The 20,635-nt window shown below is 41.5% G+C and overlaps 1 protein-coding gene across 14 annotated transcripts in view; it reads left to right on the top strand.

Annotated features, from left to right (window-relative positions):
* The window catches only part of LOC110522439 (kelch-like protein 29), a 408,191-nt gene that overhangs the window by 317,136 nt on the left and 70,420 nt on the right, over positions 1 to 20,635 (top strand). For 7 of the 14 annotated variants that reach the window (XM_036976046.2, XM_036976047.2, XM_090233069.1 and 4 more), the window contains 4 exons: positions 7,773 to 7,911; positions 16,303 to 16,499; positions 20,000 to 20,112; positions 20,320 to 20,466. In XM_036976046.2, the coding sequence (XP_036831941.2) occupies positions 7,773 to 7,911; positions 16,303 to 16,499; positions 20,000 to 20,112; positions 20,320 to 20,466 (596 nt within the window). Of the gene's footprint in view, positions 1 to 7,772; positions 8,108 to 16,302; positions 16,500 to 19,999; positions 20,113 to 20,319; positions 20,467 to 20,635 lie in introns of all 14 variants that reach the window. The other 7 variants (XM_090233075.1, XM_090233076.1, XM_090233077.1 and 4 more) reach the window with 2 other exon arrangements.

Genomic DNA, 20,635 nt, shown 5'->3' with positions numbered 1-20,635 from the left:
CACAATTAAACAGTGTCGCTATCATTCAATTATTGCCCTATTTATTATTTCATCCTTTATTCTATTTGTCTGCAGAAAAAACTTTAGTATAGCAAATTATCTTTCCTTACACAAAGGTGCACCTTTATGCCCTTTGTAGAGTAAAATTAATACAATTGAAATGAAATACATAATTAAAATTGCCTTTTATATATTGTCTGTTATTTTTATTTGTGATGTATTGTACCTTGTTCCATTAGTCTCTATACTTAAAGAATCTATTGGATTGATAAAAATGTATTTTAAATTCTGGCTTAAACTATAAATATATTTTTTTTGTAGGGGAGAAAATAGTTGTGAATACTTATTTTGAATATAGAATGCGACAAAAAGAGCTCCATTAACAGTAAACTAACAGCAGAGCTGAAGTTAATTTAGCGGTAACTTATTTTGAATCTAATTTATACTTCAAAATAATCTATGCTCTCCTAAACGAAAAGAAAGCTAGTGCCATGTTTTACAACTAAATGGATGCAAGTCCAGCCAATAACATTTCTAACCACCGTCCATAGTCAAGACGGAGATGCTGAGTGAGCCATGTTCTCTTCAGCTAGAACAGCATTCAATAGACTACAGTAGTTTAAAAAAGTCTAGCACTGGGGTCAGTATTGAGTTGGATGTTGAGTTATTGATTAGCTACACCAGTTACTTCAGCCTAATTACCCGAAGAGTGGTGGATGGATTGATTGTAAATAGTGTGAAGTCGGGAACCAAAAGGTCAGACTACGCATGTCAATATTACTAGAGCAACACTTGAATGCATTAGGTTACTTGACTTGTTACTTAAAATAATATCATGTTGCTCCAGTGATATTGGCAGTGTTTAATAGCTTAGTTTTTGGACTGCATTCAACAGAAGATGAAGGATTCTGAAATATATATAAAAAAATACATACTATAGACTGTAAAAAATGCATTCTCTATTTAAATTACGAAACACATGGTGAAAAATAGATGGAGCAAGATAGGTGATATAAAATATGCTAAAGTATAATATTTTAATTAAAACAACCTGCTCGTAACTTACCACGTGTACAGTACATAAGGATTTTTTTTTAGATGTACTTTGTTGCAGTGTTTAGATCATCTCATGGGCATCAAGAACTTTAAAGCCCGGGAAATTCAGAAATGGACTTGTCTTGTGTATTTATTTATTTTATTCCAGGAAGGGCTATTTCGTTGTTGTTTTGGTCACGTAATTACTTCCTATATGCATATAATTGCTAATTGTTATGTGAGGAGTGACTATTGTTAATACATTAATTAGAGACTGGAATGCATGTCATAGAGCAGACTTTAGTGTTCTAGCTAACTGAAACCTAAATCTAAGGTTCAATAAACTTGTTTTTTTAGGGTATGTCATCTTTAATATTGCAGATTGTGGCTTCAATCAATGTCATTGTCTGCATCATTTCCAATCCCCCATATATATTTTTTGTATCATTTAATATTTTTACAATATATTTTCCCCTTAACCTTTTAGATTGAATTTTGGAACCAAAGGAGATACCAGTATTATGTGAAGGTTTGGCTTTGGTCATAATAGCCGATGTGTGGTGAGCGTTCTGGAACAAAATGGCTGCTGTGCTTCACCCAGGTGGGTGCTGCTGCTACACATCATTGGTGTACGGGGTACGACTTCAGTTGAACCGTAACAATTTCAGTGGCCTGGTCACCCCTACTGTACATTTTATTGACTTATAACGTTTTTTTTGTTGTGGTTCCCCAATGGATTAGTTATTGTGAGTTCCATTTAATATGTGCATTACAAACTGTGACAGGTGTTTTTTCACTCCAGATATAGAAAGTACAAATGGCAGTCTTTCAGAGACCCATACGACCAAAAGATACAACCATAAAATGGCTCCAAGTTTTGGCAGCCAATGGCATGCTCTGCCATCTCTTCCCGGTAGCCAATCACAGAACGATGTATAATGATGCCTTTGTCTACAGCTTTCTACAGTACACAAAACGGAGTGCTCTGATTGGCTACTGTGAAGGGTATTGGGTGCATACCATTGGCTGATTTGACCATGGGGCAACGTTATGGTTGGGTTACTAGGGTAGGCAGTTTAACTGGGACACTGTTTTCATGTTTTCATGTAGCTCTGTTATAAGGGATGTTTCAGTGTTCCACAAGGCTCATAAACACCCACTGGTCGAACTCATGCAGATATGGGTAACTGAAGGCACCTGGATAATGTTTTTTGTGGGCAAAGTCAGTCGGAGTCTCAACTTACTGTTACGAGTTAAAATAGTTAATTATTTTTTATTTTATTTGGTTGTGTATCAGCATTTAACTTGACTTAAAACTGGATGGATGTGGGTACGCAGACCCGTGAGCAACTGCGGCCTTTAATGATGAGTTATTGTTTTTTTTGTGGGCCCATCCCTAATCTAAAGAGTGGATGCTGTCCCTTCAAGTTGTTTTAATGTCATGTGAGCAAGTAGAGTGAAATGCCTTTCTTGCAAGTTCTAAACCCAACAATGCAGTAATCAATAACAATGTAATACTAACAATAACAAGGTAGAACAAAAAACACAAGAAATAAAAAGGTAAAAATAAACAATTATCATAAAATAGCAAAGTTGGGTCGGAGCTTGTAAAATGGCAGCCACCCTTTAAATTGTTCAGTGTAATTCAACAGTAGTACCAATGCCCTTAACAATCCTCTGCTACTAGTGTAATAGTGCACAAGTGTTCTCCTTCCTTTTCAACATTGTATTCGGTATCTGCGTATTTGTCGTAAGAAACGGTTAGATGTGCATATACTAATGTGGGTAACAGCAGAACCCATCAGCATCACCAGTACCTTCCCCGTCCCATTCTCCACTAGTGTTGTGAAATGGTATGGTGGTCTTTATGGAGCTCCATGGTCATATTGAATCTGACTCTCCTCCTCCACGCTCCCTGTCGACAGAGAGGATAAAGGAGACGCTGTGTGCTATTTCACGCTCCCAGATATAATGGGTTGTTCTAGGGGCCCACGGGGCGACGGTCGACCCACACAAATGCACCATAATTAGCTTTTCCATCAGTCATTCAGGTGTCTGTCCTGCAAAAACTGTTGTTTGCTGACAACCATGGTTCTCTTTCTCATTAGTTTTCTCTCCTTCCTTTCGACTGAGTCCGAGTGGTGGGGTAAATGGATGCAGTGCGCTGTGCTAGATTAAAGGTGAGAGCCATGTTGGTCACTGGGGACACACAATGCAAACTCCAATTACCATGTATTCACAGTGCCTGCGCCATTCCGCGCAGGCTGCACAGTAATCAGATGGCTGTCCAACTGCGCCAAGCAGCACTGGAGCGCCATGTAGACTAGGACAGGGCCGGAGAATGTTGAAGGCTGTTACTTTTTTGTAGAGAATTGTGCGTGTATGCGTTAGTTTACAACAGAAGGCAATATTATCACAAGTGGCTGTTTGACTCTATTTGCAATCTGTTATAGGGGGCCTTGAAGTTGACAACTACAACTCCTCTCGCTCTCTACTCATTACAGGAGGCTGAGGGTAATGTAGAGTTGATTTGATTTAGTTGTTCGCCCTAATGATGCCAAGGCTGTCTTTATGCCACAAGAACGGCCTATTTATTCATGCATTTCTTCCAATTCTAGCATTGCATTCAGTGTGGTTAATGGTCAGGAACAGGCCATTTCAGTCACTTAATGCCTTGCTGTGATACATCTGGATCCTCTGCTTAGAGGGTTTTCCACATGCAGTCACCGAACGGCTCCGTCTTGAATTGCTCTTATTTGTCATACGGCTTAATACTGTATAATTTAGTCTGCTGAATTAATTTGCCAGTGAGCTGCTAGTGTCAGTCGAGAAAGAAAAAGCTAAATGAGGGAGTATTTCCAGCCAAACAGTGGGGCTAATGTCAGAGTAGGTTAATTGAATCCTGGGTGTTTGAGTCCGAGGTGGGCGTACGGTAGGTAGACTGACTGAGTGTTCTATGATAACACAAACTAAACTGCTTTACTTTGTCACAGTGGATCCAATCGCTCATCTGATAAGTTGCGCATAAACCAGTAGACAGCATGCACGCGCACGCATGCAATTAGACAAGCGTGCACACACACACCTCCCCTGTTTGAGACAAATGATGAGTGTGGATAGTACAGTAGCAGCTCACTAGTCAATGACTAGACTTTGATCATGTGGCTGGGTGGGTGTGTCAGTGCAGAGTTCAGTTTAATTCACAGTACATGTCTGCGGAGCCGTGATGGTCCATTACAACAGACAGCTTTGCCGATTCCACGTTGTGAATTTGAGTGTAGCAAGAAGAGGAGACATTGCCGGAGCCTTGCAGAGATTTGGAGAAGTATGAAATGCTCTTATGAAAGCTTTATACGGTCAACTGAAGTTTGTGACTTGATGTAGAAGTTTCTCTTAATATCTCTGGGATATGTGGGACTCTAGCGTCCCACCTGGCCAAAAGCCAGGGAAAATGCAGAGCTCCAAATTCAAATAAATTACTATAAAAATCAAACTTTAATTAAATCACACATGCAAGATAGCAAATTAAAGCTACGCTTGTTGTTAATCCAGCAAATTTGTCAGATTTCAAAAAGGCTTTTCGGCGAAAGCAAACAAAGCTATTATATGAAGATAGCACCTCCGTAAACAAAGAGAGAAACCATATTTCAACCCTGCAGGCGCGACACAAAACGCAGAAATAAAAATATAATTAATGCCTTACCTATTGGCACTCCGATATGTCCCATAAACATCACAAATGGTCCTTTTGTTCAATTAATTCCGTCATTATATATCCAAAATGTCCATTTATTTGGCGCGTTTGATCCAGAAAAACACTGGTTCCAACTTCCGCAACGTGACTACAAAATATCTCAAAAGTTACCTGTAAACTTTGCCAAAACATTTCAAACTACTTTTGTAATACAACTTTGTGTTTTGAAATATAAATAATCGAAGAAATTGAAGACGGGATGATCTGTGTTCAATACTGGAAGAAAACAAACTGAAGCATGCTTTCTGGTCACGTATCTAACAGTACACTTCAAGTGACCCTCGTTCAAGATGGCCGTACTTCTTCATTGCACAAAGGAACTGTTGACATCCAGTGGAAGCCATAGAAACTGCAAGAAGGTCCTATGGGAATCCAGATTTCTAATGAAAACTCATTGAAAAGAGTGACCTCAAACAAAAAAAGAAATCAGTGGTTTGTCCTCGGGGTTTCGCCTGCTAAATAAGTTCTGTTATACTCAGACATGACTCAAACAGTTCTAGAAACTTCAGTGTTTTCTATCCAAATCTACTAATAATATGCATATCTTATCTTCTGGGGATGAGTAGCAGGCAGTTGAATTTGGGCATGCATTTCATCCGGACGTGAAAATACTGCCCCTTGTCATCAAGAAGTTAAACACATATCTAGGATCAGATTACCCTAACCGCTAATAACTTTTTTTACAAGAAAACTTAACTTTTACAATGATAAACAAATATCTGACCCAGTATCAGTTGTTGGGGTTAATTTTCACCTACTCACAGGGTATGTCCATCTCAGATGCGACATGAAGGCCAGACAGACTTGTCTTTAGCCAGTAACAGTTGGACTGACCAGGGTCCCGCATATACACTTATGCTACAGCAGGCCTGAAATTTTGTGATTTTAGGCGCACGGCCATTTGGCCTTCAAGAGGTGCCCAGTCTGCCAGGGCACCAAGGCCATTAACTAAACACGAGGTATTCTGTTAAAAATAAAACATGTATTTAAATGTACATAATTTGCCTACATGTCAAGTGCATATTGGCTAGTCTCATGTCCAGACTGATGCGCCTGAAAATGTTGCCAAACTTTGATACTTTTACTTACGCATATGGGCTAAACACCAGTCATGTTTGACAAATATAATTGAAATGAATATTAGTCTAAAGGCTTGATGCTGTCATGCTCCAGGAACTGTTTGTTCCAATAGGAGAGAGAGGCCAGTGCCTGTTGTGCGCCTCAACATCACCCACCGTGCAGTCTGTGCGGGGGCTGTCAACATTTTAAAACTATTTAACCATAAACATAATTGTTTAGAGCCGGGATGTTTTTGTCTTTTTATGAGGCATGTCTTACTGTATTCCATCCATTGGATTGTTGAGGGGATTATTTTATAAACATTTCCTCATATGCCATTCAGGTCATTCTTCTCATGTTCTCAACTTTTTTTCGTTGTCCAGCAGCCAACGACACAATCCTAGTTATATTAACTTCCCATGCTAGTTGTTGCATCTTTAGATATTCCCTCTTTCTACATTTCCAAAGGATATTTTTGTGGTGTGTTTAGGAGAACAGTGTTTTCCCCTAATTGCATTTTGCAATATTTGTGCTGATATCCTACTGTGGTGTCGCATTGCTGCTCTTCTAATGTGAAGAAATAGCCTAATAATTGATCAACATTTTAAGTGAAACATTCTGATCTACTGCATCAACCTCAGTGCTATTAAACACATTTTATTTTACGTGCAGTGGTTGTATTAATTTGGGATCTATCGTGTCAGTGTCATATTTCTTTTTCGCACAGAATGACAAGCTAACCAATAGAATAGGTCAACTTTTATGTTATGGGGGGATAGTAGATATGCACTCGCGCGCTGTTGCATCCCCGATGTGTGTTCACTAGTAGCCTACTTCGGAGCTGCGATGCCTGTGAGAATAACCTGATCACGTGACTGACATTGGCTAATAGGAATTGAGAGAGCCGTCTGAGTGAGAGGTGCTTCGGCGCAGGGTGATTGGCAGCCGGGAGAAGGACATTATAATTATTATATTCAGCCCAAAGGCACAACGGCCACTTTGGCCTTAAGGCATGTTTTTTTTTTTATATATATTTTTTTAGGGGGCATTACAGCCACACTGAACAGGCCTGTGCTACAGTACTGTTGATGGTTTCCTGCTGAATACATATTACAGTAGTATAGATTGCCCTCTGTACACTGTTACATATTAGATGTTGGTCCCCTGCTGTCTGGTACACTCAGTAGCTCCTCATGGTGGCTCATTAAAACAAAGAAACAAGCTCTGACTCTCGCTCTATACAGCAGGCCTAGTCTTTCCTTTGACTAAACCATGTTCTCGTGTTGCCCAGTGATATTTATGAGACAAGTGTTGATGTTTTTATTTATTTATTTTTTCTGGCTTGGACAGTGTTTAGTTCAGCAAGGTTCAATGGGTTAACTTGTACCCAGGGAAGGATGCTGCTGGTAAAATGACTCATGGTGAATAATGCATTATTAATTCAAGTGTCTCTTGTTTTCAAAGCACATCTCTTTTAGTTGGTTGTTCCTTTAGTTGAATTCATAGAGTAAGTGAATTTACAAAATCCAACAGCAGTCAAGTGTTTTGTCTTTCATATTAATCCTAACCTTTATCAGCTGCATGCACTATGTATATTCTAATACCTTCTAGACTGTTCTGCTTAAAATCACTCACTCCTCAGTACACAACTGTAGAATTGCAGAGCTTGCTTATTTGATTATACATAGGCACACATTCCCTGCCTATAATACTGAATTGTTTACTATGAAACTGTATTTTCTCTTCTCTGCAATATAATGAAAGCTGTGGCCATAATGTTTTTATAATCTGCTCATTTCTATTGTCTCTCTATTTAATATTTTGTTGCCATGATATCTTTCTATGATCATATTTGTATAAAATAGTGAGAATTCTTATTCTAAATCAGAACATGGCATTGTCTTGTTTCTTCTTTGTTCTACAGAGATGTTGAAGGAGTTGAACCAACAGCGCAGAGCGAAAGAGTTTACAGACCTGAAAATAATTGTTGAAGGCAAAGAGTTTGAAGTCCACCAAAATGTTCTAGCTTCCTGCAGCCTTTATTTCAAGGACCTGGTGAAAAGGTTTGCCTTCCCTTCCCCCACCAGCTGTTGATCCATTCTGTTCTTTTTGTAGGGCGCATTTGTTTTGCTTTTTTCCCCTCCCCCCTTTCTCTGTTGCAGGTGTGTGAAGACTTTGGTTCCTATCACAGGGCCAGCAGCCACCCACTCCTTCTCCCACTCCAAATGAATGTATCACTAAAACCATTTGATGGAAAAGGTTACTCCATCTTAAGTCTTTACATTTTCCTCCCCATAGAGACAATTAACCATATTTACAGTTTGATGAGCAGGGAAAACGTTCCATGACTGGGGGTGCTTTAACACATCTAAAAAGCACATCTAAAAAATGATAGCAAAGCAACAGTGTGTTTATATGTGGTATAGTAGGGAGGGGTTTTATCTCTAAGCTACCTTATTTCTGTCTGTCTGTGGTTTCAAGACAACGTCCTTTTATGTGCAAATGGCTGGGAGTTTACCGTTAGTCCATTGAAGTGATGGGGAAGCTTCAGAGTTGCAAGCGAAGGACAAAGCACAGACACATCTCTCACCACTATGCTTTACTCAACCATTACTTTCACAGGTTAACCCCATTCCCTGTTAATGTATTAATTTGAAGTGGATCAAAGTATTTCTTCATTTCTCTATCCCTCACATGTCTCTGGGTTGTTTTGGTTCTATATGGTGCTAGTATGTGTTTCTTGGTGGTTGTGTGTGTGAGTAGTGGTGTGTTTGTTTTCTTCATGCTGAGTGAGGCAAGGCCCTCTCTTAATGTCCTCACCCTGTCTTCAGATCCTTGCAGGTGCTTGTCGTCAGACAGAGCCCCGGAATCAATGTTTTCTCGTCTCCTTGACATGTTTGTTTTCCTGTGCACTGCTCACAGACAGACAGACAGAAAAGAAAGACTGACTGAACAGATGGAAACTCTAGTGAGAGAGACTGTACATAACAATAGGAATCTCTAGTCTAAAGTCTGAGGGCAGCTGCCTGCTAGTTGCCCTGCAGCCACGCTGTCTCCTGTGAGATCATCAGAGGGCGCAACGCTGCTTATCAGACAGAGGTGAGCCATCCATCTAGTGAGCCAGCCAGGAGATGCTTTGTGTGTCAATCACACCAGCATGCACAACACACACACACACACACACACACACACGTTTGTTCCTGCTCAATGGGGATGTGTACTGAGAATAGTGAACAGCAGCCCGTTCCCAACCTCACACAGGGTCCCCAGAAAGACGCATCAGGTTACGTTCATCTGCCTGCCTGCCTTTCTGGCTACACTCTGATATTGTACTGGTTAAATGTGGCCGCCCGACAAAGCAAATTCTCATTAAGTGGATAATTCATTGTAAAAGGACCATAATTTGTCATCAACGCAGGCCGTTCTCATCTAGATTAAATCAAACATAGAATGTTCTAATTTAACCTTACAGTTAGTGGAATATATTACATGTATGTGTTATACTAATTAATGATAGTTTAAGTTGCATAATCGTCTAAGTATTAACCGTATAGGTTGTCAACCTTTTTGACAAAGTTCAAATAATTTATCATGGTATGTTTAGTAAAAGTCAATAACTACCGTTGACTTTATAAGGCAAGTGACACCTCGCGGTTTTATTGCCATGTTTACTGGAGAACACAACACTGATATGCTGTTTTAACCCTGGCCGTCTGAGGGGTTGAGACGTGCTGTTTTAACCCTGGCCGTCTGAGGGGTTGAGACGTGCTGTTTTAACCCTGGCCGTCTGAGGGGTTGAGACGTGCTGTTTTAACCCTGGCCGTCTGAGGGGTTGTGCTGTCGGGTGTCACTGGGTTGGTTGAAGCAGAGCGGGGGAGAGAGAAGAGCACATCCCAGCTGACGGTCCTCTCATTTAGTTACAGCCTCTGTGCCATTCAGGTCACTCTCCAGAGACTGTGGTATTATGCTGATGCCACACATGCCCTGCACCCCATCCAAATCTTTGCGGTTGAATGAGAGAGAGACACCATCTACACTGTGCTGCCCACGAGCCCCACTGTGCAGAGGTATTCACTGTTGTCGTAACTCTCTATCAGTGTCTCATAACTGCCACTGTGTGTGTGAGAGAGAGGGGTGCAGGCCTATAACACTTGGGTGTTCTCCAGGCAGCCAGCCATTATTCAGAGTAGATGGAATATCAGAGGGTGAGCGAGTGAGAGTGCATGTCGCTGCTTATTTACGCTGACCTTAAACACACAGACAAGAAATTAGTCTCAGAGAAGTAGAAAAGTAATGATGCAAAATCTTGTTTACATGCATGAAAGTCATTTTCATTTATTAGGTTGTTTACTGTTAAGCAGTAGATTAGTAAATTGAAAAGCAATAAAGCACCATGGCTTTAGAAAATGGTTTTAAAATATATATGTGATTTATAGTCGAATCATTTAATCAACAGTTAGTGAGTGAGAAATCCGTTTTCTATATCATACCTGAGCTATTTCCTTTTAAGTTTAAAAAAAATACAGTGCCTTGCGAAAGTATTCGGCCCCCTTGGACTTTGCGACCTTTTGCCACATTTCAGGCTTCAAACATAAAGATATAAAACTGTATTTTTTTGTGAAGAATCAACAACAAGTGGGACACAATCATGAAGTGGAATTACATTTATTGGATATTTCAAACTTTTTTAACAAATCAAAAACTGAAAAATTGGGCGTGCAAAATTATTCAGCCCCCTTAAGTTAAAACTTTGTAGCGCCACCTTTTGCTGCGATTACAGCTGTAAGTCGCTTGGGGTATGTCTCTATCAGTTTTGCACATCGAGAGACTGACATTTTTTCCCATTCCTCCTTGCAAAACAGCTCGAGCTCAGTGAGGTTGGATGGAGAGCATTTGTGAACAGCAGTTTTCAGTTCTTTCCACAGATTCTCAATTGGATTCAGGTCTGGACTTTGACTTGGCCATTCTAACACCTGGATATATTTATTTTTGAACCATTCCATTGTAGATTTTGCTTTATGTTTTGGATCATTGTCTTGTTGGAAGACAAATCTCCGTCCCAGTCTCAGGTCTTTTGCAGACTCCATCAGGTTTTCTTCCAGAATGGTCCTGTATTTGGCTCCATCCATCTTCCCATCAATTTTAACCATCTTCCCTGTCCCTGCTAAAGAAAAGCAGGCCCAAACCATGATGCTGCCACCACCATGTTTGACAGTGGGGATGGTGTGTTCAGCTGTGTTGCTTTTACGCCAAACATAACGTTTTGCATTGTTGCCAAAAAGTTCCATTTTGGTTTCATCTGACCAGAGCACCTTCTTCCACATGTTTGGTGTGTCTCCCAGGTGGCTTGTGGCAAACTTTAAACAACTATTTTTATGGATATCTTTAAGAAATGGCTTTCTTCTTGCCACTCTTCCATAAAGGCTAGATTTGTGCAATTTACGACTGATTGTTGTCCTATGGACAGAGTCTCCCACCTCAGCTGTAGATCTCTGCAGTTCATCCAGAGTGATCATGGGCCTCTTGGCTGCATCTCTGATCAGTCTTCTCCTTGTATGAGCTGAAAGTTTAGAGGGACGGCCAGGTCTTGGTAGATTTGCAGTGGTCTGATACTCCTTCCATTTCAATATTATCGCTTGCACAGTGCTCCTTGGGATGTTTAAAGCTTGGGAAATCTTTTTGTATCCAAATCCGGCTTTAAACTTCTTCACAACAGTATCTCGGACCTGCCTGGTGTGTTCCTTGTTCTTCATGATGCTCTCTGCGCTTTTAACGGACCTCTGAGTCTATCACAGTGCAGGTGCATTTATACGGAGACTTGATTACACACAGGTGGATTGTATTTATCATCATTAGTCATTTAGGTCAACATTGGATCATTCAGAAATCCTCACTGAACTTCTGGAGAGAGTTTGCTGCACTGAAAGTAAAGGGACTGAATAATTTTGCACGCCCAATTTTTCAGTTTTTGATTTGTTAAAAAAGTTTGAAATATCCAATTAATGTCGTTCCACTTCATGATTGTGTCCCACTTGTTGATTCTTCACAAAAAAATACAGTTTTATATCTTTATGTTTGAAGCCTGAAATGTGGCAAAAGGTCGCAAAGTTCAAGGGGGCCGAATACTTTCGCAAGGCACTGTATATAGATTCATAATATTTAGAATGGTTTTGATATTTCATGTTATAAAAAGCTAATTTATAATCAGTTCCCTGACAGGATCAGGGAATTTAGATGAGTAGCAATGAATGATTATCACCAAATGATTAAACTTCAGATGTTAAAAATGTCCATCCAGTTTAACTGCTGATACCCGCAATCTCATTAATTTGCTGTAAATCATAAACAAAAAAAATGTTATGCTGCATTTCCCACCCTATAATTTTAAAGGAACTTTCACCTCCCTCTGTCTGAAGTCTGCAGAGTTGATGTACTGACCCTGCTACCTCGAGGTAATACAGCTCCAAAATATGAAAGCACGTCTGGCACTCGCCCACCAAAACCTATCACCCCCTCTTTAAAGCAGTGGTCTTCAAAGTCGGGGTCGATGGGGAAACTGCGGTGGAGTCTCAAATTTAAAAAAACAAACAAAACATTAAGAGCACAAATTATCATATGGGACAATATATACTGAACAAAAATATAAACACAACATTTTTACCGAGTTACAGTGAATATAAGGAAATCATTCAATTGAAATAAATTCATTAGGCCCTAAACTATGGTTTTCACATGACTGGGCATATGCCCACCCACTTGGGAACCTGTCCCAGCCAATCAGAATGAGTTTTCCAATAAGATGGCTTTATTACAGACAGAGATACTCCTCAGTTTCATCAGCTGTCTAGGTGGCTGGTCTCAAACGATACCGCAGGTGAAGAAGCCAGATATGGAGGTCCTGGGCTGGCGTGGTTGTGAGACCAGTTGGAAGTACCGCCATATTATATAAAACATTGGAGGCGGCTTATGGTAGAGAAATTAACATTAAATTATCTGACAACAGCTCTGGTGGAAATTCTGCAATCAGCATGCCAATTGCATGCTCCCTCAAATAAATATTGGAAAAAATGGGGTCCCTGCTGAAAGACTTTGAATTTCACTGCATTATAGGCTCCTGCTGTTCAGCCCAGAAAGACCCCCAGTAATTCAATTTTCCCCCTCTGAAGTTTCAATGAGTATGCTCTGTACACCCTTAAACTATGGGCACAATGCAACTGGTGCAGCTCGGTGGCAGGGCCTAATGTAAAAGCACACACACTCTGACACATCAGAGCTTTGTTCCATTTGTTGCCCTTTTTCTCTTCTGTTTTCATATGTTTCTGACTCAACCAGGCCAGAGTCTACCACTTTAAGAAGAGAGAGCGGAACTGAAACTTCTAGTCTTTGTCAACACGCTCTCTGGGTGGTAGAATCCTCCAGCTGAGATTCTAGTGAGCTCTTACTGTTCCCCTACTACTGTCCTGTGTCAGATAGACAGTATGCATTAGTCTACCCAGCAGGAAAAAACGAAATGCGTTGAAACAATGTCATTTCAACCAGTTCAAAAGCAGAATGACTTCATTCTAACCAGCTTTGCCTGCTGGGTGCACTAATGTGTGCTGCTTTGAATCACTGTAAACCATATGGTCACAGCAGTGGATAGCGTAATCAATCCTAGAAACGTATGATGGCTCCTCAGATCAGCAGCTCAGTGTTGACCTGTCTGAACAAAGCTATTTTCCTCCCCATCCTATGGCTCTATAGAAGCAGTGGCAATCATAATAGGCCCCCTATTAAAATTGTACATTTTATTCTCTCATACAGCAGCATTTACTCCCTCAATGTTTTGCTTTTAAGACCAAAAATAGCAGTGTCCCCAGCTCAGGATATGATTCTGAACCTCAGAGCCCACCGACTACTAGCTGTGACACTCTGTGGTAGTGCTTTTCCTCTGAGACTTACCCCCCCCCCCCCCCCCCCCCCCCCCCCGCACCAGCTCCAGTGTTTTCATCAATGCTGTGGCACTGAAGACTTGTGAGCAGAATAAACAACCTCTGCATCATTCAAGACTGTATGCAGGCCGAAAAGTACCCATGGCCTTGGCTTCAAGTCAGAGCAGGTCCTCCGGAGCCATGACCCAGTGAGACACGGGTGCTGACCCGCGTAGATGGAAACAGAAAAGTCTGAGCCTTTTGGGTAAAACACTAGGGTAAATCCTCAGTGGAAATGCGCCATTATAATACCAGTGTAAATACTGGGTCTCCTTGTGTGGCTTGAAGTCTCCAATACAAACAAACAAGCTAAACTAATAACATTGTCAAGCGAGCAGGCACTCTTATCTATGTTGAATCCATGTTTGATTCGTTTTTCTTGATGATAGAATAGACAAACAAGTAACGTTTTGTTTTCTCCCAGAAAAGTATATATTTTGCATGAGCTTGGATTCCTCTGATCACACAGAGTAAAATGTCTGCGGGAATCATTTGTCCAGCTGAAATGTCATTTTAGAGAACATGGTAAATGCGGTCCCTGTAAAATAGTACTTTAACAGGACACATTCGTTATCCATATATGACATCCCCTCTTTCTCCTCCCCTTTCTGACAGTCTATGCTGAATTAAAGACTCTCTACAGAAAACATATTGGTGCATTTTTCGTAAACCGATTCCTCTCTCAATTTCTCCTTATCGCTCTTTTTTTTCTTCCCTCTCCCACTTTTACATAAAGTCAAGTCTGCAGTCAGATGCAGCAGTATAAACAACCACCGCTTTGAGAGAAGCAGAAAGCGCATTCTATAACAAAAACAGTCAGACAAAACAAATTGCCACTTGATCCGATTCACATTGACATGGTTGATGAGCATGCTGTTTTCTTTCATTTGTCTTTATTTCACTTTTCTTACCCTCCGTTGCTTAACCCTGGACTGCACCCCCGATCTCCCCCTTTTTTCCAGTTTTAATACTGCCGCAGCGTAGGGCGGGAAAGTAATAACATAATACTATGTTTTTTTGCTTTACAGGAGAAAAAAATTATGTTTTGATATATAACTGTCTTGGTCTTTCCAGCCTCACTATGTCCGTACATGCAGAGACCGATCCCCACTGTCTTATTTATTTTTTGCGTTGTCCTTCTCCCCTTCTCTCACCTCCTAAGATGGCTCAATGACCACTAATGTCTACTACGTTCATATACAGGATACTGGTGAATGTGGCAGCGAGCTGGGGGCAGAGGCTTTGGGTTTAGGTGTGGTGGTGATGGGGGGGGGGGGGGGGGGGGGGGGGAAATCTCTTATTTAAAAGACCCAGGAACAGTCATGGAACATGGACCCCCCCCCCCCCCCCCCCCCTCCCCCCCCCTCAAACCCCCTCTGAAGGATGGCTGCTGGTCCCTGTGGAAGAACCAACACTCTTCCATCCTCGCTCTCTCCCTCTTTCCTCTTCACTCTAACCATTCTGCCCATATGTCCGTCTGTGTGTCCGTCTGTCTGCATCTCGCATCAACCACTATGACTGAGTGTATGCTCTGTAAAGGCTTCTCTTTGAGTCTCTCACCAACCCAGTAGGAGACATTAACACTTGAAACAGACACAGAGCATTATGCAGTGTGACCAGCAGGAGAACACACCCCATCCATCTCAATCCTTGGTAGTTGTCATATTGTTTGTCCACAGCTCTCGGGGGAGGGACACAGTATCTCACTTTATTTTGGGGCATTGGATCTGTTTATTTTACCCGTGACTAGATTGTTGTGCACATGGGACATTAAACGTGGGTTTTGATGCGTTACTTAACGCTTCTTTAAACCCCCGGAAAGTTCCAGAACTTCAACTAATCACAGATATCCCATTCTGTTGCAATGCCCATACAAGCCACCCAGCACCTCAGCATGTAGTTCTGATATACAACACACAGGATAGCAAAACAGAATAGTAGTATTGGGTGCAACAGTTGGCTAGCTTTCAAACATACCACAGCTAACATAGCTTGAGATCATCCGTTAGCAGTCTGTTTCAACACTGTTCTAACATACCTAGGGATCTTCTGTGTGGTTTTATAAGCTCCTCCCCTCTGTCTTCTGTCTCCCACTATCCTGTATGCATGTCCTTAATATCTATGCATACCTGAACACATGTCAAAGCATGCCTTTTGGATATTAATTTGCCTTGATAAAGACACCAATCACTTGTGCTTTTGTTTCAGATGGAGCACAACCCTAACTATGTACTGTTACAAACCCTAGTGGCTTACTGTAAAAACAAGAACAAACATAATCTCTACCTTCCCCATTTCTACTGTATTCTATCGTGTTGTATTGATTCTGTTATTTTTCCCTATTCTATTGATGCAGGTTGTGTGTGTGTGTGCTTGTGTGTGCACACGAGTGAGTGTGTGTGTGTGTGTGTGTAGCCCTAGTCCTAGGTGTGTGCGCATCTCTTCGATGTCTAACTCCTGTCTCTACCGTGGTTGGTTGGTCAGGTCGTCAGGGGAGACGAGGAGCGGGGAGATGCTAGAGCTGCGGATGAATGACATTGGAGCTGATGTGTTGGAGCTGCTGCTGGAGTTTGTCTACACAGGTTCTCTGGTCATAGACTCCGCTAACGCCAGGACACTGCTAGAAGCTGCCAACAAGTTCCAATTCAACACCTTCTGCAAAGTCTGTGTGTCCTTCCTAGGTATGTAGCTATGGCACAGGGTGTGTGTGTGTGTCTCATCATACTAAACCTGCCTTTCCGTCTTTGGCTCATGGTCCCTCACACCCTTTCTGTCAGGTGTCCAAAGTTTCCACCGGAGTGAAAGAGTTTGTTTCTAACACCCAGCGCTTGGCCGTTCTTCTACCTTTTAATACCTCATACCGCCGTTCCTTTTATATCCGAAAGGTCTATTTTTGCCTCTGGACCTAGTGATCTTTTCTGTATTTTCTCGATAGTTGTCGCTTATGTCTGTGTCAACATCACCTTTCTTCTTGCCGGCTTTGGCACGCATTAAATCATGATCACTCTATTTTCGTCCAGCATGCAACTTGTTCTTGTCATTCAGAAAAGTATAAATGCAATGTGCAACAATTTCAAAGATTTTTCTGAGTTACAGTTCATATAAGGAAACCAGTCAATTGAAATGCATTAGGCCTTATCTATGGACTGGGCAGGGATGCAGCCATGCATGGGGAGCCAGGCCCAGTCAATCAGAATGAGTTTTTCCCCACAGACATAAATACTCCTCAGCACCCACCCTCGTCCTACTCAGACATAAATACTCCTCAGCACCCACCCTCGCCCTACTCAGACGATCCCACAGGTGAAGAAGCCGGATGTGGAGGTCCTGGGCTGGCGTAGTTACTTGTGGTCTGTGGTTGTGAGGCCGGTTGGATGTACTGTCAAAATTTCTAAAACCACATTGGAGGCACCTTATGGTAGAAAAATGAACATTAAATTCTCTGGCAACAGCTCTGGTGGACATTCCTGCAGTCAGCATGCCAATTGCACGCTCCCTCAACTTGAGACATCTGTAGCATTGTGTGATAAAACTGCACATGTTAGTGGCCTTTTATTGTCTGCGGCACAAAGTGCACCTGTGTAATGATCATGCTGTTTAATCAGCTTCTTGATATGCCACACATCAGGTGGATAAATTATCTTGGCAAAGGAGAAATGCTCGCTAACAGGAAGGTAAACAAACATTTTAGAGAAACAAGTTTTTGTGCATATGAAGCGTGTGACCAACACGTTACATGTTGCATTTATATTTTTGTTCAGAATAGCAACGTTACCTATAGCAACCATTTATTTTCTGCACCAAAGAAAAAACACCCGTTTAGAAAATCTAGCAAGCGAGGCAACTAAAAGCAAGTTTCTAGACAATGTTTATAATTACAATGCTCATATTTACATTGCTTATATTTACCAGAACATATCTGATAAAGTTTTGAGTTTAATTGTAGCCAATGTTTTATTCATTTTAACAGGGAAATAACACACTAATAGCTAATTATTTACAAGTCTGGCGATATAAAAATGGCTAACTTACAGTTGTGAGTATGAAGAAATGAACACAGTGCATTCTGTTGGAGGAATTTAGACCTTGATGGTGCTGGCGACGCACAACAAATGGGACTGTTTGAAAGGGGGATCATATCAACATCGCCAGATAGAATTATTGGTATGTTTTAAAAAAAAATGTCTGAATAAGCCCCCTATCTCACTCCCTCTCCACCTCTCATCTCGGCCCTCAGGGTTTAGGAGGCGCCAGGACAGATTCATAAAAAGGTCAGGGAACAATTGTCAGTAAAATGTCAAATCCCACAGATGCTCTAGGCCAATCGATACCAAGGCAGAGATGAGGATACAGCTCTGGGTAAAAGCGGTGAGAGGAGGGGTGTTTGAAAGGTTGGGGGGGTGGCGAGCCCATGGGTCAACTGAGGAGCAAATGCGTAGTCATGGGTTTAGGAGGTCAAGGGACTGGGAAATTGTAAATGTCAGCTTATACTTACCATTTAATAGAGATTGGTGGGGAGAGCTGTAAGGCAAGGCAGGGATATGATGTCTGGATATGAGATGAAAAAGGTCAGAGCTGTAAAGGAGAGGGAAAAGACAGTGAAAATAAATATTGATCTGTTTTTCTTGTTTTGTCCCGACGATATGGACTTGTTAAAAACAGGGAAACCATTTATAGTATAGTCAGACTTCATCACCATCAGTAGGTCAGACTTTCCTGCCCTGCCTGAATATAATTCATGACATTTGAGTGTTAGAACTGAGACATAGTAATAATAATAGATTTGATTTGTATAGCGCTTTTCAATACAGCAAGAATTTCAACGCTCAAGTGCACTTTATGACATTGTACTGGTGCAATGTATAACCTTGGAACAAAGAAATTGCTATTATGTCAAGGATATCCAAGTTCTTAACAAATGTACTGAAGATAAATGAACTTGGCCAAGTTTGGCCATGGTGCAGTGAGTTGATCAGATTTTTGAGTGTGACAAAAATACCAAAAAACACATTTCAGTACACCTGGGTAACCTATGTTGCACATCGTATTATTTGCCCAAATATTAGGACATCAAGAATTAGAAAACTGATCCAACAATGCAATGTGTAAAGTTGTACAACGCATCTACAAAGTAATTACATGGAGATGGAGCAAGAGCACAATAGAAGTTACAAGACCATTCATCATGGCAGTTAGTGCGAACAGACGCTATGTTGTGCAGGGTAATTTGGAAATCACTGAAAGCCATAAAATCAATTCTTGTAATTCTGTCTACGAGTTCAACCTTCAATGTTTGTGTGGATTTACAGCGATCAGCTAATTGGACCTTCCAGAGCCTGGAATAAAACTCCTCTATTCATTATGTCTGCAAAAGTTTGAGATATGGCACACACACACACACACACACACACACACGCGCGCGCACACACACATCGTGAACGCCATATGGATTCTGCAGGGACTCTCCTCACACCCACACAAATGAACCTAAATGAACGGTACCTGTGGAATCAATTAAGATCAAAGTAAAGAAGAATCCTAAACACATTTCAACCTGGTTTGATATTGATTAGGTATACAGAGAGGCCTCTAAAGTTATTGATCCGTCTCTTATTACTACACGTTCTCCCGTCAGACCCTTCTCAAGGTGAAAACACATCTGTTCAACCACACCACAACAGACTACAGTTATTAGTGTCAAATGCTTTGTTTTCCTATTCAGCTTCAACTCGGAGTTAACTTCAGAGTTTAATAACAGTTTGATGTCATACAAACCCTGTTTTGATTAGATATTCAGTCTGTTCTTTGAATTGTTGTGGCTCCGTTACCTTTCCTGGTGATGTTTGTATAGGCAGCACACACACACACACACAGACAAAGGTCTTTACCTGCAGTACTAATCCCTGCTATGCCGTTCCACACCCCCGCCTGACTGTGCTCAGTAGGCTCCTAACGATTGATTCCCCTTGTTGTTTGTCCCTGGAGCTGTTTCAGCTCTGACAGTCTCTCTCCAGGCCCAGATAAACACACAGATAGACCACAGCTCTCTCCCTGCTTTCTCCCTCTCTTTCCAGACAGTTTTTTTTATGGATGTGAATAACTCCCTTATTCCTCTCTTTCTCCTATTTTTCCTTCCCATTTCCCTCTTGCTCTCTCTCACACTCCCTCTCACTCTCTGCAGAGAAACAGCTAACAGTGGGGAACTGTCTAGGTGTGCTGGCCATGGCTGAAGCTATGCGATGTACAGAGCTCCACAACATGGCCAAAGCTTTTGCACTGCAGAACTTCCCTGAGGTAGGTGGATTTAATGACTGGATTTCATTTTTAAACCCAAAAATGACATATCACACTATGTATCTGTGAGAAAAGTCTTTACCTGAGGTACTAATCCCTGCTATGCCATCCCAGTCTACCATAACACCTGTCGCACATGATTAAGAACAGTGCATGTACTCCAGGATTTTCATCCCAATGAAGTGTCAACCCTTCATTGTGCACTAGGTGGCGGGGCAGGAGGAGATTCTGTGTGTGTCTAAGGAGGACCTAGTGGCCTACCTCTCTAATGACAGCCTCACCACCAAGGCTGAGGAACTGGTCTACGAGACCGCCATCAAGTGGATCAAACAAGACCCCACCGCCAGAGTTCAGGTAAGGCGGGGTGGGGTGCTAGTGGCTACGAGGTTGGAGTGATTACATTTTTACTGGTCCATTTTCAACATGTTCATTCAGCGTTTATGGGTCCTGGACTGTATGGTCTGGTTTGTTGTGGGAGTGCCATATCGCCCTCTGATCTAACCTGGTTAATCAAGACTTAATG

Source organism: Oncorhynchus mykiss, chromosome 4 (genome assembly GCF_057628025.1).
Source record: "Oncorhynchus mykiss isolate SJ-2025 chromosome 4, ASM5762802v1, whole genome shotgun sequence".
In the NCBI taxonomy this organism is placed as follows: domain Eukaryota; kingdom Metazoa; phylum Chordata; class Actinopteri; order Salmoniformes; family Salmonidae; genus Oncorhynchus; species Oncorhynchus mykiss.
The sequence above is the reverse complement of the archived record's forward strand: the minus strand, read 5'-3'. Positions and strand labels throughout refer to the sequence as shown.